This window comes from Electrophorus electricus, chromosome 18 (genome assembly GCF_041902795.1).
Source record: "Electrophorus electricus isolate QZ-2024a chromosome 18, ASM4190279v1, whole genome shotgun sequence".
Taxonomy (NCBI): Eukaryota; Metazoa; Chordata; class Actinopteri; order Gymnotiformes; family Gymnotidae; genus Electrophorus; species Electrophorus electricus.
The window spans coordinates 8598397-8616498 of NC_137514.1; the positions used below are offsets into that span (position 1 = coordinate 8598397).

The 18102-nt window shown below is 39.8% G+C and overlaps 1 protein-coding gene across 6 annotated transcripts; it reads right to left on the reverse strand.

Moving 5' to 3' along the window:
• Window positions 1–27: 27 nt before the first annotated feature.
• cenpe (centromere protein E) lies at window positions 28–17961 on the reverse strand. Of its 6 annotated transcripts, XM_081700905.1 has the most exons (56): window positions 17664–17954; window positions 17053–17165; window positions 16874–16963; window positions 16646–16764; window positions 16382–16501; window positions 16197–16278; window positions 15952–16019; window positions 15798–15872; window positions 15547–15598; window positions 15318–15405; window positions 14876–15005; window positions 14661–14780; window positions 14386–14538; window positions 14147–14294; window positions 13931–14033; window positions 13310–13589; window positions 13087–13134; window positions 12538–12747; window positions 12260–12334; window positions 12042–12110; window positions 11826–11957; window positions 11541–11718; window positions 11281–11435; window positions 10803–11096; window positions 10450–10671; window positions 10062–10220; window positions 9710–9916; window positions 9285–9356; window positions 9108–9188; window positions 8543–8836; window positions 8244–8462; window positions 8057–8143; window positions 7847–7927; window positions 7562–7723; window positions 7117–7335; window positions 6818–7033; window positions 6475–6687; window positions 6212–6361; window positions 6018–6110; window positions 5704–5787; window positions 5487–5603; window positions 5166–5387; window positions 4858–5013; window positions 4653–4733; window positions 4441–4557; window positions 4053–4247; window positions 3568–3783; window positions 2778–2984; window positions 2447–2650; window positions 1995–2141; window positions 1810–1922; window positions 1572–1669; window positions 1394–1487; window positions 986–1251; window positions 830–883; window positions 28–295 (listed from the first exon to the last, which is right to left on the reverse strand). In XM_081700905.1, exons 1-56 carry the CDS (start codon window positions 17717–17719, stop codon window positions 171–173), a joined length of 7929 nt encoding a protein of 2642 aa, XP_081557031.1. In that variant the 5' UTR covers window positions 17720–17954; the 3' UTR covers window positions 28–170. The 6 variants fall into 6 exon arrangements, with proteins under 6 accessions (XP_081557031.1, XP_081557028.1, XP_081557029.1 ...); XM_081700902.1 differs by having other exon boundaries at window positions 1810–2141; window positions 8057–8134; window positions 17664–17961; XM_081700903.1 differs by having other exon boundaries at window positions 1810–2141; window positions 5487–5567; window positions 17664–17961.
• Between the last annotated feature and the right edge of the window lie 141 nt (window positions 17962–18102).

Genomic DNA, 18102 nt, shown 5'->3' on the forward strand with positions numbered 1-18102 from the left:
TTTAGTGACGTACTGTACAATAGAAAATTAGCAGAGAACAGTTTATTCCACATTGAAATATAAACAAGTCACATTTATAAAAATACAAGACTTAAGAATTTTAGTACACAAGACAAAAACTAAGGCAGGTTAAAATAACTGACATAACGGAAAGAAAAAAAGAAATCCAATCACTGCGTTGGACAGCCATTTGCATCCATATTGGTGTTGGCTTTCCGGGGAGAGGAGTTTGGAATATGCCACCAGTTGTCTTGGTTTGCCTCGTTAGAGCCAACAGCTGTGCTGGTGCTGGCATCTAAGAAAACACAAACGGATAACTCCAGATGATCGACAATATCTTCAACAGTAAATACAACTACAGGAGGGAGAGGGGGAACCTTTTGAAGGGCTTTATAATGACTAACAATCAAGTGCTGAAGCATCAGTGGTGATAGGATGAGGCTACAGTACAAAAAATTATTTTTATTTAAAAAAATTGTCTGGTCTGGTTGCAATTCAATCATTTTATTACTGCACCACACCTACATTGAGTGTGTTGTTAAATTACATGTCATGACCATGTTTCTGGGAAACCAAGGCCTGGTTATTTGAAAAAACAAAGGACTGTCCCCCTTCTCTGACTCTTATTCAACAGATCAGCTAGGCATCAAGCCCTTCATGTGAACAGAGAGTACTGTGCAAGACTGTGGAACTCAGCAGTGGAGTAAGACAACTATGCATTGGTGTGCAACCCAAGTGTGGTAGGGAAACTTCAGTGCAAAACCACGACCCTTCAATAAATGAATGACCGAATGAACATTTTCTTTTTCCCCTGAGCACAAAATATTACCCTCATCACTTTCAGAAGAATCCATAGCTAGTTCAGCTGGTATATGTGAAACATCTGATGAGAAAAAGGCAAAGTGACAAACCTGCAAATAACTATAACACTATTTTCAAAGGCCACAAGAGGAGGACCAGGATACACACCAAAGCAGCTACATACCAGGCATTGTTCCAAGGTTGGAGTTATCGAAGAACTGCTTAGGGCACTTGAGTGACATAGGCTCATCCCCGGCACGGATGTCAAAGAACTTGCTTTTCGGTGAGTCAAGGAAGGCTTTCTTGGGGGAGTTCACCTCACTTTCCACCAGTGGGGGCTGCCGCTTGGTTGGCGTGTGTGGGGTCTGGGGGGGGTCCTTCCTGCTTCCCCTCAGTTTGTAAGCCCTGTTCTTCCATTTAGTGATTTCTTCTTGTTGCTTGGTCAAAAGGCTGAAAATTAAAATTATTGTTGGTTGTTTGTTTGTTTTTTTTTAAACACTTTATTTCAAGAGTATACGTCATTGTTACTACAAACTAACTGAAGTGCAGCTATTAACTTTAGCATTCAACACAGATTCTATTCCAAGGTTACCTTTCAAAGTGTGCATTTTTCTTGTGAAGCTCCTCAATCGTTTTCTCTTTAAGGCAAGCAAGAGCTTTGGTCTGGGAGCCGTCACTCTCCATGACTGCAAAGAATAGTGATGGCATAGCAATTAGCTGCTTAACAGGCCCTTCAAATCAGCTTGGGAAGCTGTGTGAAGCACCCTTACATGAATACTCTTCCTCCTGCTGGGTTTTTCTGAGGGTCTCCTTCAGCTTGCGGATGACCTCTTCTCTGTGCTCCAGCATTGATTTTAACTGGGTTATTCTAGAACATGTTAGCAAAACAAATCAGCTGGCAGCTAACCTTAAGTTAGATCATTACATTTACCATTTCTCTGTTGGTTCAGTACACCAGCGTCGACGGAGGGTGAAATGGATGCAGTAAGAGAAAATATTGACCCTCACTCTTTTTCATGGCCTGTAGTTACGGCAACGTGATCCAGCTCCATCTTCACCAGTTTATCCTTCATGCCCTCCATTTCAGCAGCAGTAGGTGGCATCTTCATCTTTGCCAAGGCCTGGACGTTAAAAGAAAGGTTAACTGCATCATCTAACAGTAACAAATTTTTAAAACAGCAATTAACACCTACCTCAGATTCTTTCAATTTTGTCTGCAGGTTCTGAATAAGGACCTCCTTCTCCTTTAGATTTGAGCTCAGTTCTTCAAGCTTCTCAAGGTGTTTCTGGCTGGATTCATCTGCCTGGACCTTCAACTCCTCCATGTTCTGCTGGATCACCTAATGGGCACAATTATCTTGCTCAAAAGTCGTCATGTCTAATAACAGAAAAATTCAAGCATAAGAAAAACATTCCAGTGTGGTTTAGTTCTAAAATCAGTCTGACGAGAACAAATCAAAAGCTGCTTCTGCTATAAATCGCCTATGATCTCATTTGGCACAAAAAAGGCAGCATGTCTCCAGGGAAAATGTGGTCATTGTGGACTGGATGCTTAACTAAGTCATCAGTGCCAATAGATCAGAGTTTAAAAACAATGAAAAAAAAAGCAGATATTATACAAGTTAGAATTCATTCACAACATTACCTCCATCTGTTGTTGTGTCTGCTGCAGCTGAAGATGCAGACTCTGCTTCTCCAGCAGTAGTTCAGCCTCAATCTTGGGCCGGTGGGTGCTGTGTGGCGGCAGCAAGGCCAGGCTCTCCCTCTGCTCATCCCTGAGCTTCTGCTCTGACTCAGCCGAGGACGACCTCAGCACGGAAACCACAGCATCGTCCTGGTCCAACAGGCGCTGCAGGGTGAGAAGTCCTTCAGTCAGCAAATGGTATTATACATATGAACATTTCAAATCAAGTAGGAACATGCTTATGTAGATCTTCTGTCAGTCAAGCAAATTAGAACTGAAAGGCAGGCCATACTTGGCAGACTGCTCTCTGACGTTCGGCCAAAACTGTGCGGCGAGCAAGTTCCTGCTGCAAGAACTCGAGTATGGCTGTGGTGTCAGCAGTTCTGGCCAGGGCCCTGCCCTTATCAGCCACATGACTCCGTGCCTGATGTTCATCCGAGATGGTGAGTGCTTGCTCAGATACACGATCTTCCAGGACCACCAGAATATTGTTCATATTCTACCAATGACAGACATGTACAGACAACCTTGAAGCATGGCACAGTAAAGACTACAGAGAGGGACAGACAAGTATAAAAATGGTCTAGTTTCAAAGCACTAAAATTCTGATAATTGGCATCATCCAAAGTAATTTTACATGGTCAAAAAAGAGGCACGGTCAAGAGTTTTAGCTAAAGTGCTTTACTAACTGATATGATAATGTCAGTTCTCCACTGTCAAATTTCTCATCAGCAATAGCTCAGTCTTTCTAATTTAAGCATAAAACAAGCCACTTATAACTTGAACATCACATAACAGTTGCTGTTTTATTAGGATGCAGTGAGTCCATTTCATATGATGGTCAGCTAAACAGCACATTTAGCTTTTGTTCCAAGGTTTACAATACCCTGTGTTTACAATGAGCATTTTCTTTATTAGATAGAACATTCAGAGACATATTACCATTGTTCCATTAGCAAGATATCCACTGATGTCTATAAAGCTATGGACCCTTAGTATTGGGCAATTTTATTGATCAAGCTACATCCGTCACATTCTACCGGACTCGATCCATAGTGCAACAGACGTGCAGTTACACTCACCTGCAGATTCTGCTTGCGTCTTTCTAACAGCTCCAAGAGTCGCTGGTCCCAAAACTCTTGGAGGTCCTCCTGTAGCATATGGAGGGGCTGCAGGGGAGCCTGAGCTCGGCGAATCAACACATCCTGTAGTCTCCTCTCCTCAAAGGAGGCCACATCACTCTGAACTTGGAGCATAAAGTGGGCCTTATGGTGCTGTGCTGATCTCTTTAAGGTCATCTAAGGGAATTGAGAAAGAGGTATAATAAATACATTTAAAATGGATAAATTCCTTCTTTATATTGGCTGACTAGCTGCACCTTTGAGAAGAAAAAAAATCTTAGAAATATTAAATACACACCAAATCGGTAAGGAGTTATATATTAAAATACACACTAGTCGGTAAGGAGCTAAGGCTTACAGGATTCTTTCATTCAATTGGATAGGATCTGTTAATGGAGATGGTGACTACCATGTTATGGTTCAATTTGTTTGACACTGATTCTTACCGCAGTTCTCGCAAGAATGTCATTAAGCTGGATTGTTTTTTTTGAAAGATCAGCAAACACTGTTCTGTGGGATATCGGAACATATGGCAACAGCTGATAGATCAAAGTCCCTTCGTTGCAGTTGTGGCCATCATCTCCAAGATGATGTTTGAGGGTCGGATGGTCAATGATGCTCTGAAGCTTCATGAAACCAGTCTTAGGGAAGGGGTGTTAAAAATATACATAATTTGAATGAATCCAGTTTGTTGTATTTGAAAATATTCAAATAGCCTAGTATTGCCTAGAAACACTGATTCACACACATGTTGATACATCTAGCCACAGTGAAAACATTAATTGCTAAGCTAGTAGAGGTAAAAATAAACAAAATTAATTTGTGATTGCTTACTTTAATTTTCTCATTAAAAGATCTGATCTCAGAAACTGCTTTCAGTGCTCTTTGGTTAGAGGACACAGTGGCCTGTTCATTCACATTAGTGACTGTAGCATTTACGTCATGAAGAGACTGTAAGGAGGGTGGGAAACATTTATAAAAATAAAATCATCAAAACACAAACAAATTCATAACAGAATGAGACAAAAGAAGCTAATTATATAAACCTGGCTCAGAGAATTCACTTCAGATTCAAGAAGCATTTTTTGCTTTTCTAATCCTTGCACTTTTTCCTTTGTGTGCATCAACTGCAGAAAAAAAAGAAGAAAGCAAAACAATCCTCAAACCCTTTGACAAGGACTTAATAAATGAGGTGGCTTTTAAAAGAATCCAAAAAATATATATATAAAAAATGCAATGTTGCTTTTATACCTCCTCAGTTTTTATATCCAGTTCCCTCCTGAGTTGGTCACGCGCTTCTGTGACCCCTTTCAAAATCTCCAGGTGCTGCTCTGCATTAGTCTCTTCATCCTGTAGTTTGTCTTTGACACTGCCAAGACACTCGACCTCTTTAATCAACTGGTGTCTCTACAAATTGATAAACCCCATTTAAGAGAACAGAAAAGCTTTTCATAAGCAGCAAAGATGGGGGAAAGTAACCATTTTAAAAGAAAAGAAACAAAAATTCTTAACATAATCAATATACACAATTGTTAAAACAGTAAATCCATGTTCTTTACCATTTGTTCACTGTCCTTCAAATCAGTACTCAGCTTATCGCTTTCAGCTCTGGCATGCTCGAGCATCGCATGGAGTTTCTCGTTTTCTTCCTCAAGAGAAGTGAAGCGAGACTGAAGAGTCTGCAACTCTGTGCTGAGATACTTAGTTTCTGAGCTTTTTTCTGTCACAAGTTGATCCCTCAAGCCTCTCAAGGACAAAAGATCTTCATTCATTTGGCTCAACTATTGGGAGGAACAGTAAATAAAAATAAAAATAATGAATAGAACATTAATGCCAGTTTTTTTATTAGTGATTGTAGCACTGGCAAAAGCATGAACTACCTGTTGCTTAAGATGAGATTCCTTTTCAGCACTTTGGGTCATCAGGTCTGTGTTCTCTTTCTGCCTCTGCTTCAGCTCCTCCTTGGTGGAATGAAGCAGGTTTTGATAGGTTTTTGACTGAAACACAAGGAAGTGATCTTAATTCAGTCAGTCAGTCTTCATGGCTGAGGGTAAACACACCTAAATTGGGCAATCCCACTCATTTAGAAGGACTTACCATTTCAGCAGCCTCCTGGAGATCCTTTCTGAGCACTGTTCTCTCATTCCTCAAAGAGTCAATTTCCTCCCCGAGGGCCTGCATCTAAGGAGAAGCATAAGGAGAACATTTCACAAGAGTCGGACAAGAAAAAACTTAACGTGTTAACAGTTTTTTTCTGGTCTGACTCTTGTATCTGAACTCAAACAGCACCCACAAAAAGTATTGATCTCAGGGTGTAAGGATTTGACCTGGTATCTTGCTTTGTACCCAAGTTTACTTTTTAAATAAATAAATAAATAAATAAATAAATAAATAAAAATATTTCCACTGACTTGTTGAAGCTGAGCTTCTTGCAGTTCTCTAATGCCCTGTTGTTCTGAACCATGAAGTTTATTGTGCTTCATTTCACCCTGAACTTGAATGAGCTGGGGGGGGGAGGCAGAGATAAAGACAGAAAAAGAGAATTTGAGTATGCATCATGTGGAAGTGAGGGCTACACTAATGCTACACTAATGCTTTACTATACCTCTCTTACACCTTGCAGTAGCTCCTGGAGGTGGTCTCCTTTTTCATTAACATCATCAGACAAAGCAGACCCATTAAAGATGCTGCATGAAGAAGCTTTCATTGACACATTGGCTGTCTGAGTACTCTGAAGATCCATCAACTGCTTCAGCTGTAAATGCAATGCAGTAAAAACAGCCGAGTTATCAACAATGTTAATGCTCTTCCTACAAGTACGGAGGCAAAACTTTACCATATAATTACTGAAAGCACTTGGTTCCTTACCGTCTCCTCCTTCTTATCCAGGTCTATCTTAAGTTGGTTCTTCTCCTCCCTCAGTCCCTGGAGGACCTGCAGAAGCTGGTCTCTCTCTTCAGTCAAACACGTGATGTTCACTTGAGGGCTCTCAAAGTCATGCATGCTGCATTTATCGTTTTCAGCCAAAAGACAATCCCTCTCAGCGAGAGCACACTGGACTTCTTCCCTCAGCTGCATCATCTGCAGTAGAGAGAGAGATCGATATTTAAAGCAACTGGAGTGTTCATTTCTATGCATTGGTCAAACAAAAAGCACTGAAATTTCTATTTTACACATACATGGACACAAGGAAAAAGCACACTAGACAGACCATGTCATCCTTCTCCTCAAGTTCTTTCTTCAGCTGGTTCTTCTCTTCTCTCAGACCCTGCAGTATCTCCAGAAGCTGGTCTCTCTCTTCACTGAGAGCATCGAGGTTGGACTGAACCATTTCCAGTGCACTGTTCTCCATATGGTTGGTTCTCACACACAAAAGCTGGCCTCTTTCAGTACATGCTGACTGAATCTCCCCTGTCAACTGCAAAACCTGCAAAGTCAACAGTGCAGTTAAGCATGCACTCATTCCACAATAATGAACAGCTTCACAAAAATGAACTCTCTGATTCTGACCAGGTCATCCTTCTCCTCCAGGTTTCTCTTTAGTTGGTTCTTCTCCTCTCTCAGTCGCTGCAGTATATCCAAGAGTTGGTCTCTCTCCTCAGTGAGTGAGGTGATGTTTGCATGAACCCTCTCCAGCTCTGCTTCATTTAGGTTATTTTGAGCATTCTCAGAGAGTAGTTTGTTCTTTTCATCACACACAGCCTGGAGGTCTTCACTTAACTGCTTAATCTGGTAGTAGTTGAAGAGATTAAGCATTAGATCTCAGGAGTCAGCAAGCAATATAATATTTTAATTGAATATACATATGTTGAATTGTTTTTTTTTTAATTAAATAAATAAATAAATAATAATAATAATAATAATAATAATAAATGAACACACCCAAATCTCCTGACTATTTTTGTAAACCACAAAAGGGTCACATTTACACTGCTTTGTATCAACACAAAAATACCTGAATTTTCAAATCTTCCAGAAGTACACCCTCATCACCATTACCAGGATGGCTGAGTTTGAACTCCAGTTGAACCCTCTGTGATTCTAGGTCATGTATTTTGTCCTGAAGCGCTTTTATATTCTCCAGTGCCCCTCTCAATTCAGCTTGATTTTCAATCATCTGCATCAAATTAAAACATAATAATATATAATAAAGCAATTAAATAGTAATAAAAGCTTCTTTTTTATCCTCCGGTCTAGGTAGAAATCCTATACATAAATTCATAAAATCATCATCATTTACCATCTCCACATTTTCCTGAAGATCTGTCTTCAACTGCTGGTTTTCCTCAGTCAGTGCTTCTAGTCGCTCCTCCAGCTGTTGCTGAATGGGATTAATAACAACCAAAACCTTTTAACATACATTTACATGTGCACACAGTCACCCAAACAGAGCCCACATCTCTTAAAGGACATACATGTATACTTTTCAAAACAGTTATTTCATACGCACTTGTTGAATAAGATTGGCTTGCACACAGGTAGTTGCTTGGTCCGAATTGTTCTCATTCTGCTTCAGTTTATCCTGGACCTGCATGAGCTGAACAACATGCATCTGTCAATTCTAAGTTCCACACAGATGCTACATTGTCTTCAGCCATTAAACCCCCCAGCTCACACCCACCCACACACCCACACACCATGTGGTTGCTCTCATCTAGCTCCCTCTTCAGGTGGCTTTGCTCTTTTCTCAGGGCTTGGACAGCCTCCTGAAGCTGGTTTCTCTCCTCGGTCAAGGAGTTAACAGGTGCACAAAGGCTGTCCCCCTCCGCAGGGTGGTAAGCTCCCAATGTCTTCTCAGACAGAAGCTTTTCTCTTTCACGACGAAGCGATTCAACCTCTTCAGCGAGCTGTGTTGACTATAGACAAAATCACAAACAATACATATGATTCGGCATTCCAAATTTATGAAGGGCCATATATAAACAACGAAACCCACCTTCTGGTTCACCTCGTCCAGTGATGCAAGCAGTTTGTTATTTTTCACTAAAAATTGCTCCATGTCAGCCTGGGTCTTTGTGAGCTGTTCAGTGATTTCTGTATGCTGCAGACTGAGCTGAGCCTCCTTCAGCTGTGACTCGACCATTTCACTCTCCATTTTGACAAGCTCTTCCTGGGCCTTTTCAACCTCTTTTTGCAATCTGGCATTTTCTTCAGTCAAAGTAGTTTGAGTAGTCAGCAGATGACCCTTCTCATCTTTTACAGCACAGAGTGCTTCTGTGAGCTCATCCACCTAAGAATAACCCATTGATGTGTAAAGTGCAAACCACAAACTCAAAGTGTGGTTCATTAAACAGTACATTTTACTTCTTAGCAAATGTAATTCAAGCTGTTTAACTTAAACAGAGCCATACTCAATTACCTGAACATCTGCACCTTCTACATTTGTCTGCTTTCATAATATTACACAGAGGTTTTTTTTTTAATAAGAAAAAGGCAAGAGACAACCTACAGGACAGTAGGTTCTACAGATAATGCAACATGTCTGAACTCTGGAAGCTCACCTTTTCAGACATGCCCTGAAGTTCTTTTCTCAGCTGGGCATTATCCTGCATCAATTCTTCAGTCTCCTTCAGATCCTGAATCTATATAGCAACAGAAAATTAAATTGATTTATATGCTCTATTCGTGTGTTCCAAATTGGATTCCCCACATCATGACTACAATACGATTTCACAGACCTTTTGAAGCTGAGACTCCTCCTCACTACTACTACTGCACTTGGTAAGCTGCTCTGCCTGGAAGCAGGTGATCTGAAGGAAAATAAAAAAATTAAAATAAAAATTAAAAAAAAGGGTGGGGCGGGGGCATGTTTGTACCTTCAGCAAGGAACATTTATCAACAAGTCTTCCTGTGCCAAAGCTGGCTTTAGACATACAAATAAGTCGACATGTAAAGATCGAAGTATTACACTGAGCTCACGTTAGATTCTTCCGAGGTTCCACAGGGTTTGGAAAAGGGGGAGAAAAAAAAAAAAAAAAAAAAAAGACACACACCACCTATTTAGAAACACTGAAAACCATTTGGAAACTGGAAAAAAATGCCAGGAATCAACCACCAACTGAGGAATTCACACCAGTTTGTACAAGTTCCACCAATCCCTTACCAGTTCATCTTTTTCTTCCATCTCTTTCTGCAGCTGGGCCCTTTCCTCTCTTAGGCTCTGCAGTGTCTCTTGAAGCTGTTCTCTTTCTACGGTTAGAGAGCCAATATCACACATCCTTTCCATCTCCTTGGTGTTACTAAGGGTCTTCTCAGAGAGAATGTCTCTCTCTGCACAGACAGACTGGAGTTCCTCCTTTAACTGCTTCACCTGGTACATAGATACAAATAGTCCACTTTCAGGCACTAGGAATATACCAACCGATACAATATTTAGTTAAATAAAAATAGTCACATGATGCAAATAGTGGATTGTGCAATTTTTAAATTCTCAGAGTAACTAGACAGAAAAGAACCTGAACGTGTAGATCCTCAACGAGGCTGTTATTGGTTCCATCGAAGTCAGAGAATTTGGACTCAAGTTGGGCTTTTTGCTCTTCTAGCTGAACGATTTGGTCTTGCTGCACTCTCACCTTCTCCAGAGCTGTCCTCAGTTCTTCCTGATTTTCAATCATCTGCATTGAGGAAAAAAAATCTTAAAATTAGGATTTACATTGCTTTTTACAAGTTATGAATCGTAAGGATTTTCAAGGATCATCAACTCCAAACAAGTAAAATACAATATACTGCACCCAGTCAAAACAATATTTAATATATCATGGTGTCCAATGCTTTATTATGATCAACAGTCTTAAGATCAGTAGCAGGAAAAACATATGCAGAGACCTACAAACAATAGCATACCATCTCCACATTTTCTTCCATATCTCTCTTTAGCTGATCTCGCTCTTCTTTCAATCCCTGGACGATATCCTGAAGCTCATCTCTCTCTTTATTTAAGCAGTCTACAAGTAAGCGAAGACTCTGCAGATCATCTGTGCTATTCTGACCATCCACTGCTTCCTCAGACATACGGCCATCTCTTTCACGGTGAAGAGATTCAAGTTCTTCACCCAGCTGCACAGACTATAGGAAGACAGTCACATTTGATTACAAACTGGTAAACAATATTGAGACTTTGAGGATTTTACACAAATGGAGAATAAATACATTCTAAATAAATAAATAAATAGAGCACACACAAATAAGAAACAAACCATCTGGTTAGCTTCTGCCAAGGCACTGCGAAGACTGTCATTTTCCTTTAAAAAGTGTTCCAGATCCGTTTGGACCTTTCTGAGCTGGTTTGATGTGTCTTTGTGTTGTTGACTCAGCTGAGCCTCCCTGAGTTCTGCCTTTGACAAATCCTTTGCCATTTTAACAAAATCTTCCTTTGCTTTTTCAGACTCTTGTTCACCTCTCTGATGTTCCTTAGTGGAAAGGACCTGAGCAGAGAAGAGACGGTCCCTCTCCTCTCGAACAGAAGTCACCTCTGCAGTGAGCTCAGACACCTAAGTTAAAAATAAATCATTTTTCATAAAGCATTAAAGTGCATGAAAGTTTGTAGTTGACCAAATCACACAATATTCATTTTATACCAATAACCAACTTGCTGGATTAGCCTACGACAAAACGTATAAATGTATTGTTATTTTTGCCATACATATCCCATTTAACTGCATGAATGGTTCTCACCTGTCTCAACAAATCATCCACTTGGGCAGGAAGAGCCTCCAAGGCTTTCATTTCCTCCATTTTCCTCTGCAAATCACTCTCATTCCCCTGGCTCTTCTCAAGCTCTTTCTTTAATTCATTAACAGTTTTCTCCAGCATCAGGTTGTCCATTACATCTGGGAAAAGACAAACAAAACTTGTGTGATTAATAAAAAAAGGAATTACATCATAGACCTAAGATTTATTCTGTTGGATACACAATGTGAAGTACCAGCACCCACTTTTAGGAGTTTTGCCATCCAGAAGAGCAGTGAGCTTGGTGTTCTCATCAAAAGCAGAGAGCAGTTCTTTCTGAAGGTCAGCCTGCATTTTCTTAAAACGGGATTTCTCATTCTCAAGTTGGCTCCGCAGGCCTTTTACCTCACTCTCCATTCGGTTATACTCTGCAGTCAAAGTCACCTGATGTGTAGGAAAAACCATGCACTCAGATTTCAAAGAATAACTAAAAGAAGGATATCTGCAGGAATATGGAGAAAGGTTTGTTTTGAACTGGAGAAGATCCTTACGTCTCTCTCCTGGAGGGACATGTTCTCACTGCGCAGGAGAGCCCACTCCTTCCTGGTCTCCAAGCTAAGACCCTCTGCATCATCTAATGAACGCCGTAGCTGCGTTACCTCCTGGACTAGATCCTTACCATTCTGCAAAATTGTGACAACAAATTATTTAAATTCCAAAGTTACATTTGGAAAATCTTAAGCAACTTTCCATACATGTTCACAAACCATAGTCTGCAGTTCAGCAACCATGTCTTCTTTCTTTTTCAGCTGCATTGACATTAGCTCCAGGTCAGCCTAAAGTGCAAAAATAAAAAATAAATTATGGTTTGTCTAAAGGATTTAACTGTTTCATGCTGAACATTAAAGTGGTACCAGTTTCAATGTACCATGCAAGTTAAAAATAACTAGACAGAGATAAATAAATAATAAACAAACAAGCTTACCTTAAGCTTTCGGGTCAGATCTTCTGCATTTGCCGAGGCCATTTTTAGTTCAGAGATTTCAGCCTCCAACTCTTTCTGAAATATTAAAGGAGGCAAATGCTCAAAAGAGTAAAATAAAACAGATACTGCACTTGTATAGAAAGAGGTGATGCAGACATGCCAATGAAAGCAAAGAACACATTCTAAACACAGACCACATAGCAGTGAAAGTGTCCAAATACAGGTCAAGGAATGTAATGTAGTTAAAAAAAGGAAACAAATAAGTACGTGCTAAGGACCTCATAGTCTCTTTTGCTCTCTTGCTCTAGTTTCTCAAACTCATCTGCATCTTTCCTCTCCTCAGCGTCTCTCAGGAGTGACGCTTTGTCTTTTAGCAGTGAATCTGTATCTCTGACTAGTGCCACATTGTCCTGCTTTAGTCTCTCCATGTCTTCAGTAAGAAGCTCGAGGGTTTGTTTCAGCATGTCACATTCTGTAGCAATAGTTTCCTGTTCAGACACACACAGAGGAAAAAATAAATAAAAAATCAAAGTAAAATTAGTCTAAGACCAAATAAGAGGCGAGTTGCATGGTTTGGTCTGTTTGGATTTTGCAGTTGAATTGAGGGTCAGAAGCACAGATGCAGTCACACAGAGCATGTTGCAAATGGTGCGGTAGAAATAAGGCTACAGTCACAGAAACTCGCATTCAGAGCCTTGTAATGGAATACACTGGAAAGGACACACCCACCCCCACAATTTACAAAGATTCCAATAAACTTGCTCAAATAAGAGTCCTCTCTTGTTTCTTTACTTTATATTATTTTTCAACTTTGACAGACCACTCACCCTTTCAAAGCTCAGTCTCTCACAAAGTTGGATGGTCTGCCCAAGGTACTGTAGCAAAAAAAGGTTAGTCAGGTAATAGTTCAAATTTTGAAGAAAAGAAAAACGAGAAGGATATTTATTTAGTTACAAATGACACTCTGCTACATTACTGTGATGTATAATGTATAGGTTAAAAGCTACTGACAAAAGTTTACTTTGAAAGCCTATTCACAACTGGCTCTACCTCTTCACAAGCACTGTTGACCTTGTCCTGTCCTGAAGACTTTTCCAACTCTGCAACCTTCAGCTCCAGCGAAGAACACTTCTCCTCAGCTCTTTGCTTCTCTTGCACTTCCAGGTCTAGCTGCTGTTCCAGGCTCTGCAAGCGTTTTTCAACCTCGTCCATCTTTTTCTCCAGGGCCAAAGCTTTTGCCTCAGCGCTCTGCTTCCCCTGTGTCTCCATATCCAGCTGATGTTCCAGACATTCAATTTTGAACATCAGCTGTGTTGAGTCAGGGCAAACACTGAAAGGACAGGGGGGTGTGTTAGTTCTCAGCTGAAATCCTGTACTGAGGCAATGTGCACTAACACAACCAGTAAAGGGGTAACAAGTACCAAAATCAGTCTAACAGATTTGAGGTACTCTCGTTAAGGCTCTCTGATGTTTATTTAGTCAACTCTGAGCCTTCTTTTCTGCAATTGCTTATGTTTATTGGTGAAATGGTATGCTTGCGATGGGTGAAAGCTGCAATAATAAGCCCCACAACAGAAAAGGCAAAACAAATCCTTATATAAAGGCCTGGAAATTCACATTTCACAGGAACTTGGTGTTGAAACTGTTGCTGGGATGCCAAGAATTTCTCACCCCTCTGCAGAGCTACGCATTGTGACATTACTCTGGTTCATCTCCATATCAATGGAGGTATCCTCGGTTGTATTGTAAAAGCATCTGTCATAGTCATCCACGTCTATAAACACAAGACAAAAAAATACATAAATAAAAACACTACATTGGTAACGGTGTTAATTGTATACCACCTTATTTTTTAACATTTTATCATTTATATAGTAGAAATTCTACCTTCTATTTCCTCATTAACAGTACTGTCAGCTCTCCTCTTTTTGAAAAAGGACTCAGCAAAGCTCATCTCAGCATATCCTTGCTCTTCTTCCATTAACTTGGCTGAACTTAAGAGCTTTCCACCCCACGTCACCCTTCTCTTGGGAACCTTTGGATACAAAAAACAAGTGTCATCCCTGGTCATCGCCACTGAAAAACAAAAAGGGAAACAGTACTGAGAAATCCTCTAAAGTGCTTACCTTTTGAACTTGGACCACATTTGATGCTGTTACTAACAATTTTGTCAGGTTCCTAATTCTATCTGCTTGCTCTCTCTGGAGTTGATCCTTCTCTTGAAGGAGCTGACACAAGGTTTCCTTCTCGGTCTCGGTTGTTTGGGTGACTGAAGAAACCTGAAGAGACACAATAAATGAATACAACACCTAAAAACAAGCCTTCCTAGAGAATGGCAAATTTCTGTACTTGGGCAAAGAAGGAGAAAAGAACAAATATCAACAACAGAGATTTGACTTGCCTCCTGAAGGCGTCGCTTCAGGTCCACAATCTCATTACGATACCTTCTCAAAAGAGCACCATCATCTGAGACCTCTGTAACATGAGGGTCATTTTTCATACGCTTTGCTGCACTAGCAAACTATGAGAAAAGAGACACAAGCCATCACTTTCAACTGATTTCCAAGACCTCTTTTTAAAAAAGCATTACGTTAGTGAGTGTGCCTTTGAACCTACCTGTAAAGTGCTTAGAGTTTCATCTACAGTGACAGGGGTGATGGTGCAAATGATGACCGTTTTAGCATTGCCACCCAGAGAATTTTGAAGAATGCGGGTTAGTTTGCTGTCTCTGTAGTTTGTGAAACCCCTTTAGAATGAAATATTTGGATGTTTAAAGACAAAGAGAACTACTTAGATACTTATCTATTCTAATGTATCTTTTACTGTCTAAAGAAAGCAATAGTATCATAACAGCCAGCTTTTAAATACAATTACGAAAAGACAAGATATAGATGGAACTAGATGGAAAAGGCATCTGCAACAGTTTAGGAAGTATAATGTTTAAGGGTCATTTTGAGAAGACCACATTTTCCCCTCTAAAAGTTTCTTGTGACTTAAAAATACAAAAATAAATAAATAAATAAAAAAATGGCAGGGAGGGATTGCTTGCGATTCATACTTCTGGCTCTCATCAGACAATTTCTTGATAACTTGTCCCAAAGTGAAGAGACTGCGATTGATATTGCAACCCTCTTTGAAACGGGCTCCTGTAACACAGAAATAAAAACAACCACATAAGTATTTAAGTCAAAGGCTTTAACCTGATGTTTATAATTCCTGATTGCACTGAGTCAGGCAAGACAAAAAATTATGCACATTAAAAGCGACTTCAAAAAGCAACAACTTACCCTCTGCTCCGGTCTGACTGGCTCGTTCAGCCCCAGCAAGATCCACCAAATTCTAGCGCACACAAAAAAACAAAAGAGAAACAAACAAATAAATAAAATTTATGAACTATTAATTCCTTATTACGATGAAAAGATGGATATTAGTTGGATTACAAATAGGTGTTTCTGCATGATCACACTTGACACTGTTCACATACACCCACAAGTTACTCAGAGAAATTCTTATTGCAATAGCCTTGAACTCAAAGTACCAAATGAGAAACGATGATTGCTCCGTCTACATTTTCACCAGATCCGGGGTTACTTCTCTCTCTACTCTCCAAAATCTGGCAAGAGAAGTTACATTTTTGAACTCGCAGCAGAACACCATGGACAAAAGCCATTTATATTCATCAGACCACTCACCATGCGGAAAATGGTGTGAGAGCGACTGCTCCTTTGGTTCATTTTTGTCTTCCCATAATGGCGGTTTTCTGAGAAAATAAAATTGACAAACGATAGTAAGGATGCACTATAAACGCAACACTGAACAAGGTCTGTAATTAAGAGTAATGTATAAAACACAAAACTCTGTCACAAAGGTTATGAGTGTACTGGTATGATGGTAAGACAGGTTACGAGCGTAACGGTAAGACAAAGAAGCACATTACTTTCTCCTTTCCGGATCCAGGACAGGGCTTGCTCCGGAGACGTCACCAGTTCTTCCGTCAAGTCAGCCACATAGACATTTTTCTGTTGATGCCCAAAACAGTGAACATAAAGCCTCCAGATGCATTTACACTGTGTATTGCATAATACACGATCGTAATCTAAAAGTAGGGACTACAACACTCACATAGTTTCCTTCACGGATTTCCAGTGGTTTTCTTTTCCAGCTGTCACACAGCAGATCTGTTACTGTTTCGTTGTAAATTTCCATGTAGCTCACTCTGAGAAGAAACTCTTTCTTTGGACACTAGGCAGATTGACCAGAAAAACTTTACAATAAAACTTGATTTTATGGACACATGTTAATCATACTCTTTGAGAAAAATAAATGTTAATTTATGCTAGCTAGCAAAGCAATAGGGTCTGTGTTTGTATGTTTGTTTGAACTTACATTTTTAATTGTTTGAAAAACATCCGTCATGGCAAGAGGTATCACCCCAGGGATATGGTCACTGCCCATCATTGTAAAAGTCTTACCAGAAGAAGTCTGACCATAGGCAAATATAGTTCCTGTAATGGGGTGGAGTCAAAGGACAATAATAAATCAAAACATTGTCCAACATATAATGTATGACCTTATGTTCTGCAGAACAACTTGTAGCAATCCTTTAAAATTTACCATTGTATCCTTCAACTGCAGATACGACAAGGGGCTTGGCTATCTCTTGATAGAGTTGACTGGTGGACTCGTCTGCACTAAAAACACGGTCTAAAGGTTCAGAAAATAAAGAAACAAGCATGTCACAATAATGACAGTCGATTACCATACTCACTCATAAAAATGGAACACTACTTTACCAAACCCAAAGCCTTTGGTGAGGTTGCCATCATCGTCCACCTGGTGAATAACCTGCTTGTCAGCCTTCCAATAAAGCTGTACAGGTTCTGCATTCTCTGCTGTTGCCTCCTCCCTACAACATCCCATAAACACCATTTGATCTATGCAACACTACATAAGATATGGGCATCATAGCACCAAAATACACATAAAAAAGGTAGCCAACGTTAGATTTCATTTCGCCGTAGCTACGCTAGCTTGCTAGATAACAAGATAAACCATCTTAGCTATGTTGTACTAGTTTCTGGGGCTAGAAACCTGGAAGAAACACTACGGAAACTAGCCAAGTAACCTAGCTAACGAACGTTAGCGCTACGCCTGTTAAAATACTGACACAATACTGCAAGTTCTATATAAATGATTCTTGAGCTAGCACTGAAAATTATATAATTATATTATATTTAGCTACCGCTAGCTAACTAACGATAGATAACAAGCTAAAATACTATTCTATTCTAGGTTAATAACTTATAACGTTCACGAATTAACTAGCTAAGATACCTAACCGGAGGCACTCGCTGAAAGCATTGGAGCAAAAAAAAAAAAGCTTGCACTACAAAATATTTCTCACCTCTTGATAAGGGGTCTAACCCTAACACAAACTTTAACAGCTGACTCTTCAGTCATCTTTTCCTCATGCCCGCTCCTTCCTGACGATAAATTAAGTGGCTAGGTTAGCTAGCTGGTTACCAACTTAGTAACTTTACTGACCAGTCCAAATAGCTGTATTCAAACTTGTGCGCCGGTTACGGTTTAAAATTGTTATCGACATGTAATTGGACAACGTCATCAGACATCCGTCCTATCCCCATGCTTTTATCAGCCGAGAAGGCATAAAAAATAAAAGTCACCTACAATTAACTAATTTAACATGTCTAAAAATAAATTATTATAAAATTATGTTATTATAGTTAACGTGACCCTTTTTTATATATAACGCGGTGTCTGGTGCGTTAGCGTAACACATTAATATCGTTATATAACTGACATTAATAAATACATTTTAAAAT

What these genes read in the sequence shown, in the direction of transcription:
- cenpe (XM_081700901.1), bottom strand. Translation starts at nt 17,719, where the DNA reads ATGACTGAAGAGTCAGCTGTTAAAGTTTGTGTTAGGGTTAGACCCCTT. An exon ending in CAATCATCGTTTCTCATTTG is followed by an intron (nt 15,599 to 15,797) that starts GTACTTTGAGTT and finishes TGTGTGCGCTAG; the next exon opens with AATTTGGTGGATCTTGCTGG. An exon ending in TTCAGGAAAATGTGGAGATG is followed by an intron (nt 7,724 to 7,846) that starts GTAAATGATGAT and finishes AATTTGATGCAG; the next exon opens with ATGATTGAAAATCAAGCTGA.